Source organism: Acartia tonsa, chromosome 12 (assembly GCF_053477335.1).
Source record: "Acartia tonsa isolate MP-2025a chromosome 12, ASM5347733v1, whole genome shotgun sequence".
Taxonomy (NCBI): domain Eukaryota; kingdom Metazoa; phylum Arthropoda; class Copepoda; order Calanoida; family Acartiidae; genus Acartia; species Acartia tonsa.
Window position 1 is genome coordinate 25047957 of NC_137271.1, and position 21229 is coordinate 25069185.

Here is a 21229-nt window from a genome sequence, read left to right on the forward strand (position 1 = left end):
GGATGCTATACATGATTTTTTAGTATAGCTAAGAACCGGTTCTAATCCAGCGGATATTAATCGGCTTCGAAGCCATACTGGAAGATATAATTTATTCTTACCTAAAAATGAAAGACCCAATCATGATAGCCACCATAAAACAAGAAAATACTCTTCCTAAAACAGAACAAGGATGACAACATCCATAAGTAGCTGATCACAAAAAAATCATGGATTGACAACGATATAAAATCACAAAAACCTTCAGAAAAAGTGTTTTTGATTTTTGTTGCATGAACGACAGACTACGAATTTACGAAAGTTTAATACTGGATGCGCTTCGCAACAAAAGCCAGAGATCTATTTCAAATTAGAGTAAAACACTAGAGGGAGAAAAAGTCAAATAATTGTATCTCCCCATCGCACTGTCCTTGTGCCGAGTCTCAATTGGGTCATTGAAAAACAAATCAATGCAATGGTGTGGTGTGTATTGACACAGCCAAGTAGCAGAAAACAATTTGGTAGCAGACGGAAAAGGTCATTGAAAAAGTGAGGGAGATAGTTATCTGTTTATTATATACTATAGATCTGTTATTTTAAATATTAGCAAAGAAATGACTATTGTGTTATGAACTGACAAAAGGGCGTACTAACCAAATTCACAATTTAAAAAATTAAATTGCAAAATACGATCAATCATTGATTATTTATAAAAGGCACTTACAAATGGACGGAAATTTCGAATTAAAGAGTAGCTTCATTACTAAAACAAAATTACCTAAAGGCACAGATGCATGATTTTGAGTTAGGGTGGGAGTCCACAAATATACAAATGTGTACATACTTGATTCAACTAAATTTCAAAATTGTCTCATGTTGAAAAACATTTCTTTAGGGAATTTTGTGGATTAAAAACTATTGAGTTACAGAATTTGATGTGATATTTTTGATTTGCCGAAGACCTGGGTAAACAAAACTGGTATTAATTCAATGATTTTTTTTTTAATCATTCGTGGAAAATATCTGTAAAACGACACTACACATGATTTTTCGGTTTTAATCTAGCGGATATTCATCAGTTTCGAAGCCATACTGGAATAGTTGCTTCTCGCATCGTATAATAAACAGCTTTCCGCGGATTTAAAATGTACAATTATACGATTAAAAGCATTTTTTAGCCCCCAGATGCCAAAAGCACGGGCTAAAAAACTTTTTTAAATTTTATGATTGTACATTTTTACATTCGTAGAAAACTGGATTTTGCAGTATGGCAGAGAACCGATTCTAATCCACCGGATAAAATCGGTTTCGAAGCCATACTGGAAAGAGCTTCTAAATTCACTAGAAAATTGTTAAATGAGCTACACAATAAGAACAAATATTTTCTAAAAAGCATGACTTATCTGTTCAATCTGTTATTTTCATCTTTTACTTCGGGCGAACATCCAAAAACTTTGCATTTAACATCAGAGAGAATGCAGAAAATGGCTTTAAAAGAAATCAACAACCCTTTCTTCTCCCCATAAAATTGAAATGAAATATTATGAAATCATAAACTTTTAACATGATGACAATTTACCTAGTGACTGGATGAATCCTAATTTTAATATATTCATATCTCCTACAATTGTTTTTACACCCTGAAAGCAAAACAAAAAATTATTATTTTATTAAATACTATTGGCTTTTCCCTACAGTTTATCTTTAATCATAATTATTTTGATATAAAAAAGATGACAACATCCATAAAAGCGAAGCCCTGATATGGTATACAAACAAAACCTAACAATTAAAGAGTGTCAGAATTGAATAAAAGAAATTCAAATGTATAAGTTGAAACAAAATTGTGAGTGAATTTGTTGGAGTGAATTGATTGTAAAAGGATTCAATATTTAAAACATCACATACAATTTTTTTGGTCAAAAAGGTTAAAATAAACATGTTTTAAATGAACGTACGGACATTCTATTAACTATTATAGAGACTACTAATCCTAAATCGTACCAAACTGTTATAGGAATCATCATGCTAATTTTGAAACCGATAGGACAATTCTAACATGTCTGAATTAACAAAAAGATCTCACCGTTCCGGATGGATTGACGGACCGACCTTAATTATAGAAAAGCTTCCCTTTTAAAACTATACCTGAGTATATGTTTCTAAAACTCTACCTGAGTATATGTTTCTAAAACTATACCTGAGTATATGTTTCTAAAACTCTACCTGAGTATATGTTTCTAAAACTCTACCTGAGTATATGTTTCTAAAACTCTACCTGAGTATATGTTTCTAAAACTATACCTGAGTATATGTTTCTAAAACTCTACCTGAGTATATGTTTCTAAAACTCTACCTGAGTATATGTTTCTAAAACTCTACCTGAGTATATGTTTCTAAAACTCTACCTGAGTATATGTTTCTAAAACTCTACCTGAGTATATATGTTTCTAAAACTATACCTGAGTATATGTTTCTAAAACTATACCTGAGTATATGTTTCTAAAACTATACCTGAGTATATGTTTCTAAAACTCTACCTGAGTATATGTTTCTAAAACTCTACCTGAGTATATGTTTCTAAAACAATACCTGAGTATATGTTTCTAAAACTCTACCTGAGTATATGTTTCTAAAACTATTCCTGAGTATATGTTTCTAAAACTCTACCTGAGTATATGTTTCTAAAACTATACCTGAGTATATGTTTCTAAAACTATACCTGAGTATATGTATGTTTCTAAAACTCTACCTGAGTATATGTTTCTAAAACTATACCTGAGTATATGTTTCTAAAACTCTACCTGAGTATATGTTTCTAAAACTATACCTGAGTATATGTTTCTAAAACTCTACCTGAGTATATGTTTCTAAAACTATACCTGAGTATATGTTTCTAAAACTCTACCTGAGTATATGTTTCTAAAACTATACCTGAGTATATGTTTCTAAAACTATACCTGAGTATATGTTTATAAAACTATACCTGAGAGTATGTTTCTAAAACTATACCTGAGTATATGTTTCTAAAACTATACCTGAGTATATGTTTATAAAACTATACCTGAGTATATGTTTCTAAAACATTCATCTTTCTATCTCCATAATTCTCTTTCCAAAACAATCCTAAACAATGTAAATTATGTTAATCATATTTTTCGTATTTTTGAATAAAACAAAACGTTCAACTACTTTGTTTACCTTATTTAAAAGTAATTAGGATGTCAGTTTTTCTGTATGTCTGTCTGTCTGTTTTGTTAAACCGATATGATTCTCCTTTACTGTAAAGCATCTTTTAGATAAGATTCATAACTATTTTTGGGGAGGGTACCTCTCCCTACCAAAACAATTAACCAAAAAAAATTCTTCCCAACTCCACAACTTTTCTTTTAAATCAATATTGAAAGGGGAGGTTCAATTCTTGTCCTTTTACCTCAAGTACTCCTAGAGACCTATAGGGGCGTGGCTTGTAGTAAATTATAAAAGCCACAACAAAATTATTTTCACAAAAAAGAATAGCGACGTGCGAGGGGGATGTGAGTTGTAGAGGTTTTTTTTACATCCCTATAATTTGAAAACTGCATGTTACCGCCATTTAAAATAAAACGCTTGGACATACTTTCCCTACTTCTAAAATAATCTTTGTTATTTACCTAAGACAGAAAGTTATTTTAATTGGATCTCACATAATTGTATAATCTAAATGCTCTGTTTTTATTTTCTTTGCTCTTATTATAAAAACAGAGTATAAATCATAGCTTAGGAACATGGGCGTCCAAGCTTTTTATTTGGAGGGGGGGGGGGTGGGTTAAATTTTAAAAAAAATGTTTTTTTTTGGGGGGGGTAATCTTTATTTCATAGAGGATTTTTTTGACACATAACAAACTGGTCCAATTTTGTATAACTTTTGCGGAACAAGTTCCATTTACGTCATATTTTTCTTTCCCGAAAAAGGGAAGAGGGAAAGAAAAAAAAGGGAAGGGGGGAAGAAAAAAGAGATGGGAGAAAAGGGGGTTTTCCCCATCTCTTTTGAAGAGATTTTCTTCCCCCCTTCTCTTTTTCGGGAATGAAAAATATGACGTAACTAGAACATGTTCCGCAAAAGTTATACAAAATTGGGACAGTTTGTAATGTGTCGCTTTTTTTATTTTGGGGGGGGGGTAATCACCCCTAACCCCCCCCCCCCCCTTTGGACGTCTATGCTCAGGAAGTCAGTACAACCAAAGGGATAAGACAATGGCCAATAGAATTGATGTACATCCCAAATTATAAACTGAATTATCCCATCTGTAGATTGCAAATAGTGGTTGAAACGTTCAGCCATTCACCTTAATGAACCAACCAACCAATGAATAGTTACGAACGTAAGAGAGTTATTAGTGAAAAAGTTTGGATCAACCTAGTTTGACATGGTTTAAAGAAAGTATCCAAAGTTTTTTTTAGCCAACAAATGAGAGAGCGTGTTTCTATTGAAACTCGTTTAATTTTCAGCCTATTTCCCTTCCTCATTGTGTATTATTTTATTTTTTACCATGTTGACATTACTTCTCAAAAGTAGGAATGGGCCGGATATCCGGTCTGGCCGGTTATACGGCCGGATATCCGTTCATTTTCAATATCCGTCCGGATACCGGATATTAAAACTATCCGGTTACATGATATCCGGCTAATTTTTGACGCCGGATAACCGGTAATTTGCCGGATATCGAACGTTGACCAGATATCCGGCCGGAACCGGATAACCTCCATTAGAAATCAGCCAGATATCCGTTATACGGTATCCGGCCAAAAAAGTATCCGGCTCAACCCTACTCAAAAGTACATAAAGTATTACGATTTATTTATCTGTCCGTTAAGATCTCAATAACCATTGAAACACGAGTGTTATCTGTGTTATGGATGGTTTTATGCTATATAATTTCAAAAATCTAAAACTTACTACGAATATTAGAATCTAGAGACAGCGCTAACAATATTTTGTATAATAATATTGAAAAAAAGGAAGGTTCACTTTTTAAAAGTAACAGGACGATAGTTTGTCATTGTGTAGAGAAGGATCTCGTTAACCGCTGAACTGATATAGTTCTCTTAAAGTGAAGCTTCTATTAGGTCTATGTAATGTCTAAAACTATCTTGAGGAGTGAAAACCTGGAGAGAAAAAACTCCCCTAAAGGACTATAGGGGCTTACCATCTATTTATCTATAATACAAAGTAGCTTGATGTCTGTCTGTCTGTCCGTCTGTCTGTATGTCCATCCGTCCGTCCGTGCGTCTACAGCTTAAGATCTCGGTAACCACTGAACCGATCGGATTCTACTCTTCAGTTAATATACCTACTGGTCCTGTGGTGGTTTTAGGCTATTTTCTTGGGAGGTGGGACACCCCCAACCCCCCCAAAAATAAAAAAATCCCCCCCTCCATTTTTTTGTTTTTTTTTGTAGAAGATTTCCTTGGTCCTTATTTTGTAGAAGATTTTCTTGGTCCTTTTTATTTTTTTTTTGAATTTCACCTTAACTTTTTTTTGATCACCTCTTGGGACAAAGCCCCTAGAGGCTAGGGGCGAAGCCGCTAGTATATTTTATATAATGTTATCAATAGTTTTATTATCCTCATAAATGTGTAATAAAAGTAATAATAGATTATCGTTGAGTTCTTAATTTTTTTGTAATCCTATTTATAAAGTTATATGTCTGTCTTTATGTGTGTACTTCTTATATTGATATGATAACAGCAAACATGTTTGGCAGATACAAAAAATGGCTACTTACAATTATCTACTATTGTAATATCCTTGGTTTTAACTATAATAAAGCAGCTAACATCAAATAAAGAGATGGCTGCTTAAAACTATTTTGTTATTACCATATGTTAGGGATCTTGGCCTATCAAAATAGCCTCGGACAAAATAGCCTAGGACAAAATAGCCTCAGGACAAAATAGCATCAGGAGCCGGCGCTTGGCCCCCATAGCTATGTAACATAACCTAACCTAACCTAAAAATTGTAAAAAAAAAATTTAAAATTATAAATGGTAATTTCTCGCATCGTATTATAAACAGCTTTCCGCGGATATGAAATGTACAATAATAAGAACAAAACCAGATTTTTAGCCCCGAGATGCCGAAGGCACGGGCTAAAAAATGATTTTGATCTCTTGATTTTACATTTTTTATATTCGTAAAAATCTGGATATAGAAATAATTTGTCATTAAAACATACCTATCATTAAGCAGCTAAGAGCAAGGACCGGGATGGCTGCTAAAAACGGCGAAATTGGCGACAAATCCAGATCTCTGAAATATAAATTATATTTGTGAAATATTAGGTTAAAGAAGAAGACGAAAAAAGTTCCCTAAAAAAATCTGCATGTTACGTCATAAAAACGAGGGATTATCCATATCTTTTTTAGAGGTTTTCTTTCCCATTCCTCCTCTCATCATCCCTCATTTTTATGACGTCATTGAGAGACTTCTTCGTCTTCGTTAAAGAAAGTATCATAATCATAGAAAATAAATTAATGAGATTTCAATAACTGATTGAGTTCTCCTCTTTACAAAGGTTCCGGGATAGTTTTCGGCTATTTTATCTTTTAGATTTAAGGCTTTTTTTGCCTTCAACTTACTTATTTAAGTACATTACACTAAGATGCTAGGGGCGCAACCGCTAGTGATATAATAAACAAAAATGACAACATTCATAAGTAGCACAAAAAACCATAGATGGAGAAATAAACTTTATTGATAAACAAACTGACAAAGTTATTTTCAGAGCAGAAAAAGAGGAGGAAGAGAGAGAATATGTGAAATATCATGGAAATTCCTGAAAACTTTATAAAAAAATTATTTCAGGGGGGGGGGGTATTTTAAGTGCTCGCTCGGTTTGAATAAACTAATAATTATTTTAATTAAGCCTTTTTTAATTAAAACCTATATTCATTATATTACAATCATAATTTCCAAGTGACGTGCAGAACGGGGGTTATAAGGGTGCATCCAACCCCTGTCCAAATTAAAGGGGGGTTTGATAAACCCCTTTTCTGCTCAAAGCTCCGTACCCCCCTTAAAACAGTAAAAGAAGTAATCAAGTCAAAAATAGGTCACACCCCCCACCCCCCCTGACCTAAAAATAATACCCTTCATCCTGTCCGTAATGCTCACAAACCCTCAATTTGGTTTTAAGAATTATATAAAATGTTTGTGTGTGTTCGCGCACCTCCTGGTAAAAGCATGTGTACGCCACTAATTTCAATTATAATTACAATAAGCAAAATATTAGATTAGTTGCTTAAATTTCCACAGGGACCGGTAGCCGCATTTAGCTGGACTTTTTTTGGATGGCCAAAACAAGGACGTCCATTCTCTTTATTTTGGGTATAAAATACTCTAATTATAGACAGCTTACCGCTGAAATTAAAATGTTAATTATAAAATTAAAACCAGTTTTGTCAGACCCGAGGGGCCGAAGGATGTTATTGGCTTTAGACTTACGTATCTTTATCAACTATATTGAAAGGTCAACAATCAATCAATCCAACAAGACAAGACAAGATTTATTATTACTTGGATCTAACATCAGATTATCATATACACTAATAAAGTGAAAATTGTAGCTGGCTAAAACGCTCCTTTACCCTCTTCTCTCCCCTTCTACTAGATGAACGAACTGTCCAATAAATGGGTCCAATGTTAGCAACCTAAATTGACGACAATTCTTACTGTGTCATAATGTCCACATATATTCTATATTATACACAGTATGTTAATTAAATTGTACAACGGAAATTAGATTTCTTGAAGAAAAAAAAATACAATAATATCGAATTTAATTTCCTTCATAATTTCTTGATTATTTAATATATCAATGTTATAATTAGCATTTCAAATGGATATAGGATATACAAGGATATTTTGACAGGAGAAAACTTGTGTTCAAAGAGGCAGATATTGTCTAGTAATATTGCTTAATATCGTCCCATGGATTAAATTTGAAAATGAAATAGCTTAAAACCATAACAGGACAGTAAAGCTTGTCTAAATTAGAGAACTCCATCAGTTCATTAGTTTTTGAGATTTTAGGATTCAGATAAAAAGAACTTACTATGTTATACAATAGGACATTCGTTTGACTGGCTTTCTGATTTGTTTCAATTTAATGATTGTTGTCATCCTTGTTTTTTAAGCAGCTCATAGTGCCTAATAAAAAATAATGTCATATAATACAAATGAGCAATGATACCCCAGCATACATTTTAATTGACTTAAAGTAAAATGTATACTGGCCTATCATTGGTCATTTGCATTGTATGACGTCATTTTTGATTAGGCACTATAAGGTGCTTCGTTTTTTTTTATACCTGACAAGGAAATCTGCCAGGATGCCAGAGCCAATTGCCAGGTTGCTGTTGAATAATGATAACAAGGATAGAGTTATTGCCAGCTCTCCTAAATATATATATAGATTCCTTTTTTATTGATAGCGATTACAGCATGATAGGTGATCTTACACAACGTGCACTGGAAGTCGATTCCCTCCTTATTTTTAAAATAAAAATTGAAAATAAGGGGGGGGGGTATTTGCCCTTTTTCCTAGGCATAACCCCTTCTGAGGGTCATAACCATGCAGGGTCTCTACCTACGGGGCCCCGACTCTGTGGAGCTACCCAGTATTTATTCATTAAACTTGAGAGTGACTTGGGGGGGGGGGGGGGCTAAGCTGCTTTGTGCGATAGCCACGCACGGTATTTTATTCTTTTTTTTTAATGAAATTATCAAAAAAAGAAATTTAAAATTGTTAAAAACTATAATTTGATTATAGATTCATAAAATTCTGATTAAATATTTTTAAAATACATCCTGATTCCTATTCTATATTAAGAATTTTAAATAATTTATTTTCATAATAAAATTTATGATAGCATCAACAATTAGGAAAGTTCATAAATATCAGGGAGCTAATGGGATAAGACAATGGACGATAAATTGATCTTCATCTCCATAAATTTAATCTTTCTGTGGATTAAAATTATGGGTTAAAAGTTTGGACACTTATACATAGTTTGGAACCAACCTATCCAAATTCATTAAAAGTATCCCTAAATTTTAAGCCAACGAATAATGGGTTGTAAAACTTTGGGTAAAAGTTTAATTTTTGTTCCATTGTCCGCTCCCTTCAGTATCTATAATAGGAGACAAAAATGCATATGAAAAAAAAATTTCTCGTATTCATTCGAATCCGGTGGATAGAAACCGGTTCTCATCCATACGAAAAACTATGTCCAGCATCGTATTATGAAAGAAATAACTATACCTTCATCGAAGTAATTTGAATTATGCTCTGCTACATACCTTAAAAATAAATAAAAAATAATGAAACAATAATGACACATCCATAAAAGCGAAGCCCTGAAACGGTAGGACAAACAAACATTAACACTTGTAGAGTGTCTTGTTGTTAAAAAAGTTAAAAATCGTCCTATTTAAAATGGACGTACGGATATTCTGGTAATGGTTATAGAGTTGCTACGCTTTCTAAATCGTACCCAACTACTACAGGAATCACCATGCAAAGTTTGAAATCAATAGTACAATTCTAAAATTAACGAAAAAAAGCTATCCGTTCCGGACGGACGGTGCGACCCTAATTATAGAAAGCTTTGCTTTTAAAAAGACAAAATTGTAAAGCGCAGTAGATTCTATTATTTAAAGTAGTTGAGCGTTTTTTTGTCTGAAGATTAAGATTTTGATAACGAACTTTTCGGAAAGTTTCAAATAGGTCCTGGGGTGGTTTTAGGCTATTTTTCTGCTCTTGTCTATCCGTTCGAAAACAAAGAAATACAAACGGCTCAGTTAGATAAAAAGAACCCTAAAACAGCTAAAATCACGAAACCCTGACAAATATTTCTTACATATTAATTCAGTTGTTGGTATAATGTTCACACACAAAAAAGAACTTTTTAAAAACTATATTGTAAAGTTAAGTTTTCATCCCCCCCCCCCCACCATCATCCATCCATCAGTAGTCCTTAGAAGCATCTAGTGGGTATCTGCTAAGTTTGAATCGATAGGACAATTCTAACATGCCTAAATTAACGAAAATCAATCCATCAATAGTTACTATGAGCATCTAGAGGCTATCTGCTAGTCAATACACATTGGAAAAAAAACATGAATAGCTATTTTATGTGATGCAAGTCAACTAAAAACTTTATTAGGTAACTTATCAAATAAAATTTGATAACTAATTCTAAATTCTTTCAAAAGTTTTGATAGATATCATTATTTTCAGGGACACCGGTATGGGGCAACAATAGAATAATTGAAGAAAGAACCAGATTAGAATATAGATCTTAATAATAATACAAGCATATTTAAATTAGCCTAAACCCTGCTGCCAAAAATTGTTTTCTACCATTGGTTATACATACGGTTTTCTAATAGCAAACTTTTCTATAATTAAAAATGTACGTCTGTCTGATTTAATGAAACGGAATGTGAGATGAGTGAATTTCTCCATTTCCATTCAAGATAAACAACTGATTTTTTTTGTGTTAAGATTTCCTGTACAAATGAACATACAGTATATATAATAGGGTGGGTCGATTTTGGACTTTTTTGTTCTGAGGCCAAAGCGGGGATCTGCAAATGATTTGTAAGAGTATAATACACCTGTGGATGATTTAAAATTTATCCTAAGTCTTAAAACCGCTGACGATCAGACATTCAATTGTATAGCTATTTGTAAATGGGAGTCAAAAATATATTGAATCAGAACTATGGCTTCATGGTGCTCCCAGGAAAGGCATTGAGGAGTAGAATCAGGAACTTTTGACCGTTTCAAAAATCTCGTTACTAGCCTGAGAAAATCTAAAAACCTCTACAAATTGGACAATTCTCAATAAACCTTAAGTTCCTGATTCAGCTCCTCAAGGCTTTTCCAGGGAGCACCATGAAGCCATAGTTCTGATTCAAACTTTTTTTTGAATGTCGTCTTTGCATATTAATAAGTAATGAAATATATTTTTTAGTGGTCGCGTTCTAAAACTCAATTTTTTAAAAATTCTTTTTCGGTCAGAAATGTTTTAAAGGTTAATTTTATCTGTTGCATATCCCCTCTTTGTCTAATTCCGATATAAACCCGCCCTAATATATTTACCTTTACATTTTTTGGCCTATCCCCTGCGGGGGGAGGTTCTAAACCTGAGGTACCCTAACCCAAACACACTCTTATATTTAATCTATTTAAAATCAGGGGTGGAGGTTCTATGCTCAAATAGTCACTTTGAGAGAAATCGCCAATAAAATTTAAAAAAAAATGTTTTTAATGAATTGACAATTCCTTTGATTCCTGAGCATTATCTACTATACAATATTAAATTATTTATAAGTAAATGTCACCAAAACTTATGGATGTCACTAAAATCATTTTTTTAGTAGCGGAGCTACTCTATAATTAGGGTCAGTCCGTCCGTACGTCCGTCCGAGATAGATAGCTTTTATTCGTTAATTTAGGCATGTTAGAATTGTCCTATCGATTTAAAACTTTGCATGGTGATTCCTGTAGAAGTTAGGTACGAGTTAGAAAGCGTAGCAACTCTATAATCATTACCAGAATGTCCGTACGTCCATTTTAAACATGTTAATTTTTTTACATTTTTAACAACAAATTTATATGTGACCTAATTATGTGACCTAATTGGTCTGATTTTTGGTATACTGATTCCAGGGACAACAAAGTACAATATTATAAGCGAAGCCGTAGGCACCCCCAACCATTTAGGAGGGGGTATTTACCCCCCCCCCCCCAAACAATTTTGGGGGGGTAAATACCCCCCCAAAATAGAAAATCTCTAACAAAAAAAATTTTTGCGCGCTTCGCGCGCATTTTTAATGCTAAATTTTTGATAAAATTTAACTTACCCCCCCCAAAAAAATTTTACCCCTGCCAACAGATTTCAGGGGGGGTAATTACCCCTCCCCAAGCAAATTTTACCCCCGGGGTATAAATTTTGGGGGGGATAAAAAAATTTGCGGCGCGCTTCGCGCGCCATTTTACCCCCCCAAAACCGAATTACCCCCCCCCCCTTACAAAAATTTTACCCCCCCCCCAAAATAAAAAGCTTGGACGCCCCTGATTTACATTTTGATTATTCAATTCTGACATTACACAAGTGTTAATGTCCGTTTGTCCTACTGTTTCAGAGCTTCGCTTTTTTGGATGTTGTCATCCTTGTTTATTTGTAAAAAGAGTGATATATAATGAGCTAACAATTTTATTGAATTAAATATAAAATATATTTAGACTTGACGTATTTTTCATGTTATTTTAAAACTTTTTTTGCTTTATATTCCGCCTACTAAAAGTTAAATGATTACTTTTTTAAAACAAGAACACTTTTGTTACAGGGGTTTCCAGTATGGCTTTGAAACCGATTAATATCCGCTGGATTAGAACCAGTCATCAGCCATACTGAAAAATTAAGTATCATATCGTATTATAAACAGTTTTCTACGAATATAAAAAATAATTTTCATATTAAGACAGGTTTTGTTAGCCGTGCCTTGTTCAATTTGTTAATCCCCATATTTAGGTATGTTTCAAAAGATCTCGCTAATTAACCGATGGACCGATATGGCTCTCTTTTAACGCCATCCCCTCTCCTCTGACTAGATGAACGAACTGACAAATAAATGAAGTTTTATTAGCAACATAAATTGACGACAAATTTTTACCTGTAAATTTTAGAGAAGCCTTTCTTATACTTGTTGCATACCAAACAACTTTTTATAAACGAAGGTTGGCCGAATGGCGAATATATATATTTTTAATTCAGCAGAGTTTAAAGTTGCTAAAAGTGCCTTTTTGTTAATCTTATCATAATTTATTACTTACTATAGGCCTCTAGAGGCACATGAGGAAAGATAGTTTTAAAAAGAGAAGTGATTTCACTTGAGAGGCTAGAGGTAACTTCTTATTATAGGTCATCAGAATCTTTAATGTAAAGGGGCACTATATAAATCCAGCAGTTCGCGAGCTCCTTCAGTAGCGACAAACATACACAGTGAGACATCCCGATAGTTTTATGTAAGGATAATCCGGATCTACTGCAGTTCACGGTAAAATATTGCTGGTAACGAATATTGCTAAAAATATATGAATTTTAAAGGCTGCTAGCTGCCAAACGGCTGAACGTACAGATCATACCCGCACACCATTTTAAGCGGTATAAGAAGGCCTACAAACAATCTGGAATAGCCAAGATCCAATGATGCACAGGAAAGCTTCACTGAAGAAAAAACGCGTAAAATAGGCCTTTTTCGCGCATTTCTCTGCACTGCGAGATAATTATGCATTATTGATTTATGGCTATTCCAGATTATTTGTAGGCCTTCTTATGCCGCTTAAAACAGTGTGCGGGCATGATCTGTACGTTCAGCCGTTTGGCACCTAGCAGCCTTTATAATTCATAGATTTTTGGCAATATTCGTTACCAGCAATATTTTGCCGTGAACTGCAGTAGATCCGATAATCCTATCCCAGTATCCCTGAGTTACCTACCAAGATAATCCTATCCCAGTATTCCTGAGTTACCTACCAAGATTCGAAGGCAGTATGAAGACAGGATGTTGATATGCCACCAAGTAATCTAATTCGACACATTCATATCAATAATTTAATAATATAATTCATTTATTTGAAAAGAGGACAAAAAATGCCCCCCCCCCTTCCCCCCTACTGTAATTTGCTTCCCCCCCTAAACGGATCTTTTACCTATTTAAGCCCTTAACATAACCTAATTACAGTTGACCTTTATAATCTGAAATAATTAGGTTTGTGTGTGTGTGTGGGGGGGGGGGGGGAGGGGGTTGCCATGAACCCCTTTGAATGGCGATAGGATGCTGCTGTCTTTATTAATCTAATTCATAAACAATCAATTATTACAAAATCTCTTGAGCAATGATAACCCCCCACTCCCCACTATTTTATAAATAAATTGGAAATAAGAGATGTGTGAGGGGGTGTGAGTTTTTCGTTTTTTTTTTTAGGTTAAAGTATATTAGGTACTGGGAATCCCCGCAGGGTTAACCTCCCAGAAATAGAAGTACACCTCCCCCCCTCCCCTCCTGTGGGTTATTAGTACTTAACCGACCACTTTTGGGAAAGCAACAAAATAATAGTAATTTTGAACGAGTCTTACAAGGGATCTAAAGGGATAAGTACATCCCCAAAGATGATACACAAAATTACCTTTTTAGTAGATTAAAAGTAGTGGCCGAAACGTTTGAACACCCAACTTAATGAACCAGCCAATGAAAGTCCCCAAAGTTGTGGAGTCAACGAATAAGAAAACATTATTATAAAACTTTGAAGTCTTGTGTAATAAATAGCCTATTGTCCACTCTCTCCTTAAAGTTTTACAGTAAATTATTATGATATGAATTTCCCTTCCAAAGAGCAGAATATAAAAGCTGGAATATAATTTTGTCCAACAGCATAATCCATAAACTACACAGAATACCTGAAAAAGAAGTTGTTTATCGCATCGTATTATAGACACCTTTTCCGCGGATATTAAATTGAAACATTGTAAGATTAAAATGAAATTAGTTAACAAAACTGGTATTAATTCTTAAGTTTTATTTTATTATTTGTGGAAAATTGCAACGAATAATAATCGGTTTCGAAGCCATACTGGATTATAGTATGATTAGTATTTATTTATTAGTTGACAATACCAACAGAAAATTATATTTTTTATTTAATAAAGTGACTTTTACATCGATTTTACATAATAATGTTTTAAAAAGAACTAGTTATCAAATTAATGCTGATTTTTATAGAATTTTTATATAAATTTTAATTAGATAATAAATATATTTAAAAAGTACAGAAAAAGTACACTTTTACATTTAGATACATATTATTGGAAATGTGTCATTAATGTTTTAAATGAAAAATACCTTGTCAATTTTTGTGTGAAAGTCTTAAAAATGTATTTTGATGTGTTACGCTGTTATGATACAGCTTGTTACAAGTAATAACTACTTTTCAAAACCAGGTAGCAACTATACAATTAACTGTATCTGTTCTCTTGTCAGTCAGTTCGTCCGTAACGCTTTTGCGGAAATGCAATTTTAATGGCTGCTATTTAATATAAGCGTCTAAATATTTTCTGGGAAGATTCCCTGTCTCCATGAGCGCATCCAGTATATCATTTATTTGGTCCGTCTGTCTGTCGGATATGCATCTAAAGATATTTTATTAGTTTGTTAACAAAGTTCTATAAACGTGAACATCTTGTGTATAACTCACTTTGTCCGTATGTATTTCCAAGATTTTTTGTGCTTTTCTACTTATGGTTGTTGTCGTCATCTTGATCAACATTGATCTGCCATTTGCGTCAATAACAAGGATGACAACATCCATAAAAGCGAATCACTGAAAAGGTAGGACAAACGGACATAAACACTTGTATAGTGTCAGAACTGAATAAGCAGAATATAAATGTAAATGAGTCGAAGCAAAGTTGTTAGTAAATTTGTTGAAAAACTGCTTTAAACAGGATTATGTTTATGGACATACTTACATTTTTAGGACTTGATTATAGAGTTGCTTCGATAATAACATTATACTTTGTTGTCCCAGGAATTAATATGCCAAAAATCAGATTAATCGGATGATTAGATCACATAAAAATTTGTTGTTAAAAAAAGTAAAAAAATCGACATGTTTAAAATGGACGTACGGACATTCTGGTAATGATTATAGAGTTGCTACACTTTCTAAATCGTACCTAACTACTGCAAAGTTTGAAATCGATAGGACAATTCTAACATGCCTAAATTAATGAAAACAGCTATCCGTTACAGACGTACGGACGGACGGACCGACCCTAATTATAGAAAAGCTTCGCTTTGAAAAATTACCATAGCCATAAACTTTCTGCCATAGATGTCAGCCAGGGGCCCAGAAAAACTTCCAAACAGACAACTGGATACATAACCTAAAAAAGCATAATTGATCAGGGAGAGAGAGGGGGCATTGGGGTGTTAATTGCACCAGCCCCCATAGTTTTATAATAAAGGTTTATTACTCGTCGTCTTTGGGGACTTTTATTGAATTTTTAATGGTTGATTCAATAAGTTCAGTGTCCAAAACGTTTCAACCACTAATTGTAATCTATAGAATGGTTAATCAGCATAGGGATTTACATTAATTTATCGGCCATTGTCTTATCCCTGTATTTCCCTACTATCGAGCTAAGAAAGCCCTTCCCATCCATATTTAAAAAGTAGAAATAAAATTGTGTGTGGGGGTGGTGGTTAGATTTTTACTGGACAACCAAGCAGGATTTAGTAATTCTCTTTCTTGTATTCATTCGAATCCGGTGGATAGGAACCGGTTCTCATCCATACGAAAACACTATGTCTAGCATCGTATTATATCCAGCTTTCTACGAATATAAAAATGTACAATCATAAGATTAAAACCAGTTTTTTAAGCCCGCGCCTTCGGCACTTCGGGGCTCAAAAAACTGGTTTTAATCTTATACTGGTACATTCTATATCCGCGGAAAGCTGTTTATAATACGATGCGAGAAATAACTATTCCTTATTTTATTTCATTGAAAAAAAATAATAAAGGGGAAGGGTTTAGGCACTTTCAGGGAAAGCTACCATTATTTTACTAGATTTTCTGTACACATTTAGAATATATTTATCAATAAATAATTTATAAGAAGAAATAGGTTAATAAAAATAATTTTGGCTTGGATTAATTGTTAACTTTATCCCTCTAATTTGTGTATGTCTATGGGCCAAAAATTCCCAAAACTGTTGATGTCACGCACATGATATATCAGCAGTAGGTACAATTTTTACCATAGAAAGTTGTAAGCTTACCTGTTAGAAACAGGATGGCTATGTTCTCCTCAGAATGTCCATGATAGGAGTATAGCCTGAAATATAGAAAATATCTGTAATATCTATAATACAAAATAGAACAATGTCTGTCTGTCTGTCTGTTTGTTTGTCTGTCTGTCTGTTTGTTTGTAGCGAAGGATCTCGCTAACCGCTGAAGCGATCGGGTTCTTCTTTACAGGTTAGCTTCTCATAGGTCCCGGGAAGGTTTATACACCCCTAACCCCCTCAAAAAATAAAAAATTCCCCCCTCCCCCCCAAATTTTTTTTAAAAAAATTTCTTTAAAATCTAAAACACGAAAAATTTGTTTGATAAAACCTCTTGAGGCAAAGCCCCTAGAGGCTAGGGGCGAAGCCGCTAGTCCTATTACATAAAGTAGTAAGAGTTTTTTGTCTGTCCCGAAGAATCTCCCTAACCGCTGAACCGATATTGTTCTCCTTTACAGTAAAGCTACTTATAGATCCTGGGAAGGTTTTAAACTATTTTTGGGAGGGTATTTTCACCACCCTCCCCCCAAAATATTTTTTTACTCTTTTGAAATTTGAATTTAAAATGGGATGAGGTCGACTTTTCCCCCTTCTACCTTAAGTGCCCCAAGAGGCTTCTAGGGGGGGGCGTATCCGCTAGTTATTATATAAAGTAGTAATTTTTGTTTGTTTGTAGCTTAGGATCTCGCCAACCGCTGAACCGATTGGGTTTTCCTTAACAGGGTAGCTTCTCATAGGTCCTGGGAAGGTTTATAACTATTTTGAGGGAGGGTACTACCACCCTCCTAAGAGAAATCACAAAAAATCGAAATGAACGAAACACGAAATAAAAAAAAAACCTAAACGTTTTAAAATCAACTGACTTAAATATGTTAATCGGTGAATTATCTCGAATTATTAGGATAAGAAAAAATCAATAAATTTTGACTAGAAGAAAAAAGATACATTTATAGTACAATTCATTAAATCTCAATATCTTTAGAAAAAAACAGGAATAATCTGTGTAATTTAAAAGAAAAACATTTGTTTTTGTATTTTAGAAAGTAAGCTTTTTTGAATGTAGTGAAGGAAATCGCTAACCGCTGAAAAGATATGTTTCTTCTCAACAGTGAAGCTTCTTATAAGTCCAGGAAAGGTTTAAAAAAAAATATTCTGTGGAGGGTACCTCCACCCTCCAAAAATGCCCCCTTCCATTACCTGTGTATATACGGTCCTTGTAACCAATCGCCTAAAATAAAAAGAGTTATATTAAGTTTAAGTTAGGAAAAAGGCTTAATCAGTCACAAGTTTGTCATTTAGCCAGTACTGCAAATACTTTGAATTATGTCTCTATAATTTTGTGGCATGACTTAAAAACCCACGGACCTAGTAAATATAATACTAAATGCTCATAGGTAAAAAGAATCTTTACAAAAACATTCATCCGTTTATCATGAATAGCATCTGAGAAAATGAAATCCCCATAGCTTTACAGATTAACTGACGGTTTTAGACGAAGAAATAATGCTACACTTACCAAATAAAGCCAGGAGATTCGCAGATAAAAATATTCTTCTTAAATATATCAGGTAACTGTTGTCCTCTAGAAACGAAAATAATTCTTTAATGGTTTATTTTGATCTTCATTTTAACATCACTTAAAATAGGATAGAATCCATTTTTTCTTTTGGTCATCAAACATACAAGCAAAATTACCTGTTTGAGAAACATTACAAAGACCATTGAAATTCAATAATAGTAGAGATGCCACGCTTATAACATTATACCTTGTTGTTCTAGGAATCATTATTTCAAATTTGAGTAAGATAATCATGCAAAAAAATTTAATCAACTTATTACTTCCTGTTAGTAAAATGGTTAAGTTAAATTATTTTACCTGGTTTGCTGGTAACACTGGTTTTCTTTTTCCTTGTTGTTCTGTCAGATATGAAGAAACCAACCGCTACCAAAATTAAACACCCAAGCAGCCCGTCAACTAGAAAAGAATAGTTATTTCTCTCATCGTATTATAAACAGCTTTCCGCGGATTTAGAATGTACAATTATAAGATTCGGTTCCTTGCCATACTGAAAAAAATGTATAGCATTGGATTACAGACAATTTACCACGAATATCAAAATAAAAATTATACCAGTTTTGTTAGGTCGGGATCACGCCCCGGCTACGTATACCGTACTGATTTTTATCTTATATTTCTTTATTCTAATATCCGCGGAAAGCTGTATATAATACGATGCGATAAATAACTCTTATGATTTATCCTATTATATAATGTAGTAAGCTTTTTTTGTCTGTCCTGAAGGATCTCGCTAACCGCTAAACTGATCGGGTTCTCCTTAACAAGGTAGCTTCTCATAGGTTCCGGGAAGGTTTATAACTATTTTCTTGGGGGATGGGACAACCCCCCCCCCCAAAAAAAAAAAAAAATTTCACCCCCCAAAAATCTTTTTTTACTTTTTCTTTTAAAATCTAAAATACGAAATTGGGTTATCAAATTCGACTTCCCCCTCCTTAAGTGCCCCTAGAGGCCTCTAGGGGCGTAGCCGCTAGTTACATTATAAAAGAGTAGCAACAGGTAAGGATCAGTGGAAAAGCAGTTTTTAAGAAAATGAAGGGAAGAGCATAATAGCAAAAAACATATCCTAAGAAATAAAAAATAGCCTAAAACCATCCCAAGCCCTATAATGCGATTCCCAAAAATGAAAAACTCAATCGGTTCTGTAGTTATCGAAATCTTAAGCTATATAAAAAAAAACCTTACTGCTTGATAAAATAGGATGTAAACTGGGAGGAAGAAGATATACGACAGTAAACTATATGCAAACGACGTTCTGGCATTAGTAGGCTTAAACACTTTGGAGACTTGTTAAAGCTTGGTTTATGGTTACTAGTGATTGGCCAAACTTTTACATAATTAATTTTAATCTACAGAAGAGGTAATTTTGTTTATCACAATTGGTGTAAATCAATTTATCGTACATTGTCTTATCCTGTAAGATATCTGATAAAACTCAGTAGTGCGTAACCTTAATTTTGACGAAACATTTATTTTTTCGAATATATTTTTTGATATGTAAATTAATATATTTACCATTTGAATCCATTTTTAACTGCTATCTACTCATTTTTCACTAATAAAGATATAATATAATGTTTAAAAACAAGTTATTAGTTCACAGTGCTTGGTTAATCAGCGCGCTACGCGCATTTAAAAAGAAAACTGACTGACAAAAAATATTTCCGTGCGCTTAGTTGCAACTTGGTTTAAGGGGTGTTTATAAAATGCGCCAAAAAAATTAGCCAACGTAAAATATTATTATTTTTATGTATTAAAAAAGTGTATTCTTATTAAAATTTTATACAAACCTTTTGGTTTACCTAACGTCAAGATACTAAATAAAGTTAGGGATGACTCGCTGACTTATTATCGATATAGCTCCAATATATGTCGACATTTTCAGCATTAAATTGAAGAGGAAATATTTCGATATAACGTAATTAGTCAAATGATATTCTAAATACATTGTTAAATAATAATTATAATAATGTTTGACTCTCATTTTTAAAAGTTATCCATTGAAAAATACTTTACAGCTATTTTTTCAAAATTATGCGCAAATGTGAAAACCCCTAAAAAAAGGACATAGAAAACCGAACAAGTGGGAAAGGGAAAGAGAGATGGGGGTGAGTGGGGGGAGTTACGGTGATAAGCACAATTAGAAAGAACCATGGCTGATAAAGGGGAAGGGTGTTAAGGCAGTTAAAGGGGGGTTTGAAAAGGGTATGGACAAAGGGGGGATGACAGGCAAAAATATACTTAGTAAAATAACCTAGCTACTACACACTACAGCTCTAACAAGTATATGAAATTTCTTTTTTTAAACAAAAGCTTTTCTACAATTAGGGCTGGTCAGTCCGTCTATAACGTATAGCTCATTACATATTGTTCTATCAATTTTAAAATTCGCATAACAACTTCTCAGATTCATCTGGTTTTTGGAACAATGATTCCTAGGACAACATTGTACTACAATCAAATCCTAAAAATAACACTATGTCCTTTTTCAGTATCCTGTATCTACTCAATTTTGCAACATATCAATATACAATATTGTTTATACTTTTTAATTAACTAGCGGCTACGCCCCTAGAAGCCTCTAGGGTCACTGCACTGGTAGGCGAAGGAAAAGTCGACCTCATCCTATTTTTGAGTTTCCAAAGAGTAATAAAAATTATGAGGACACCCTCTCGAAAAATAGTTTAAAACCTTCACAGGACCTATAAGAAGCTTCACTGTAAAGGATAACAATATCGGTTCAGCGGTTAGCGAGATCCTTCGGGACAGAC

The 21229-nt window shown here is 33.6% G+C and overlaps 1 protein-coding gene across 1 annotated transcript in view; it reads right to left on the reverse strand.

Moving 5' to 3' along the window:
* The window catches only part of LOC145333840 (solute carrier family 61 member 1-like), a 31542-nt gene extending 11427 nt beyond the window's left edge, over window positions 1–20115 (reverse strand). Inside the window, exons 1-15 of the mRNA XM_080179094.1 lie at window positions 19974–20115; window positions 18759–18857; window positions 18399–18464; window positions 18080–18110; window positions 16877–16932; window positions 15902–15978; window positions 14420–14493; window positions 13570–13620; window positions 9285–9322; window positions 8332–8419; window positions 6198–6271; window positions 3044–3105; window positions 1559–1619; window positions 758–832; window positions 102–156 (exon numbers count right to left, since the gene is read on the reverse strand). Of these exons, the coding sequence (XP_080035220.1) occupies window positions 102–156; window positions 758–832; window positions 1559–1619; window positions 3044–3105; window positions 6198–6271; window positions 8332–8419; window positions 9285–9322; window positions 13570–13620; window positions 14420–14493; window positions 15902–15978; window positions 16877–16932; window positions 18080–18110; window positions 18399–18464; window positions 18759–18857; window positions 19974–19986 (920 nt within the window). The 5' untranslated portion in view covers window positions 19987–20115. The remainder of the gene's footprint in view (window positions 1–101; window positions 157–757; window positions 833–1558; window positions 1620–3043; window positions 3106–6197; window positions 6272–8331; window positions 8420–9284; window positions 9323–13569; window positions 13621–14419; window positions 14494–15901; window positions 15979–16876; window positions 16933–18079; window positions 18111–18398; window positions 18465–18758; window positions 18858–19973) is intronic.
* Between the last annotated feature and the right edge of the window lie 1114 nt (window positions 20116–21229).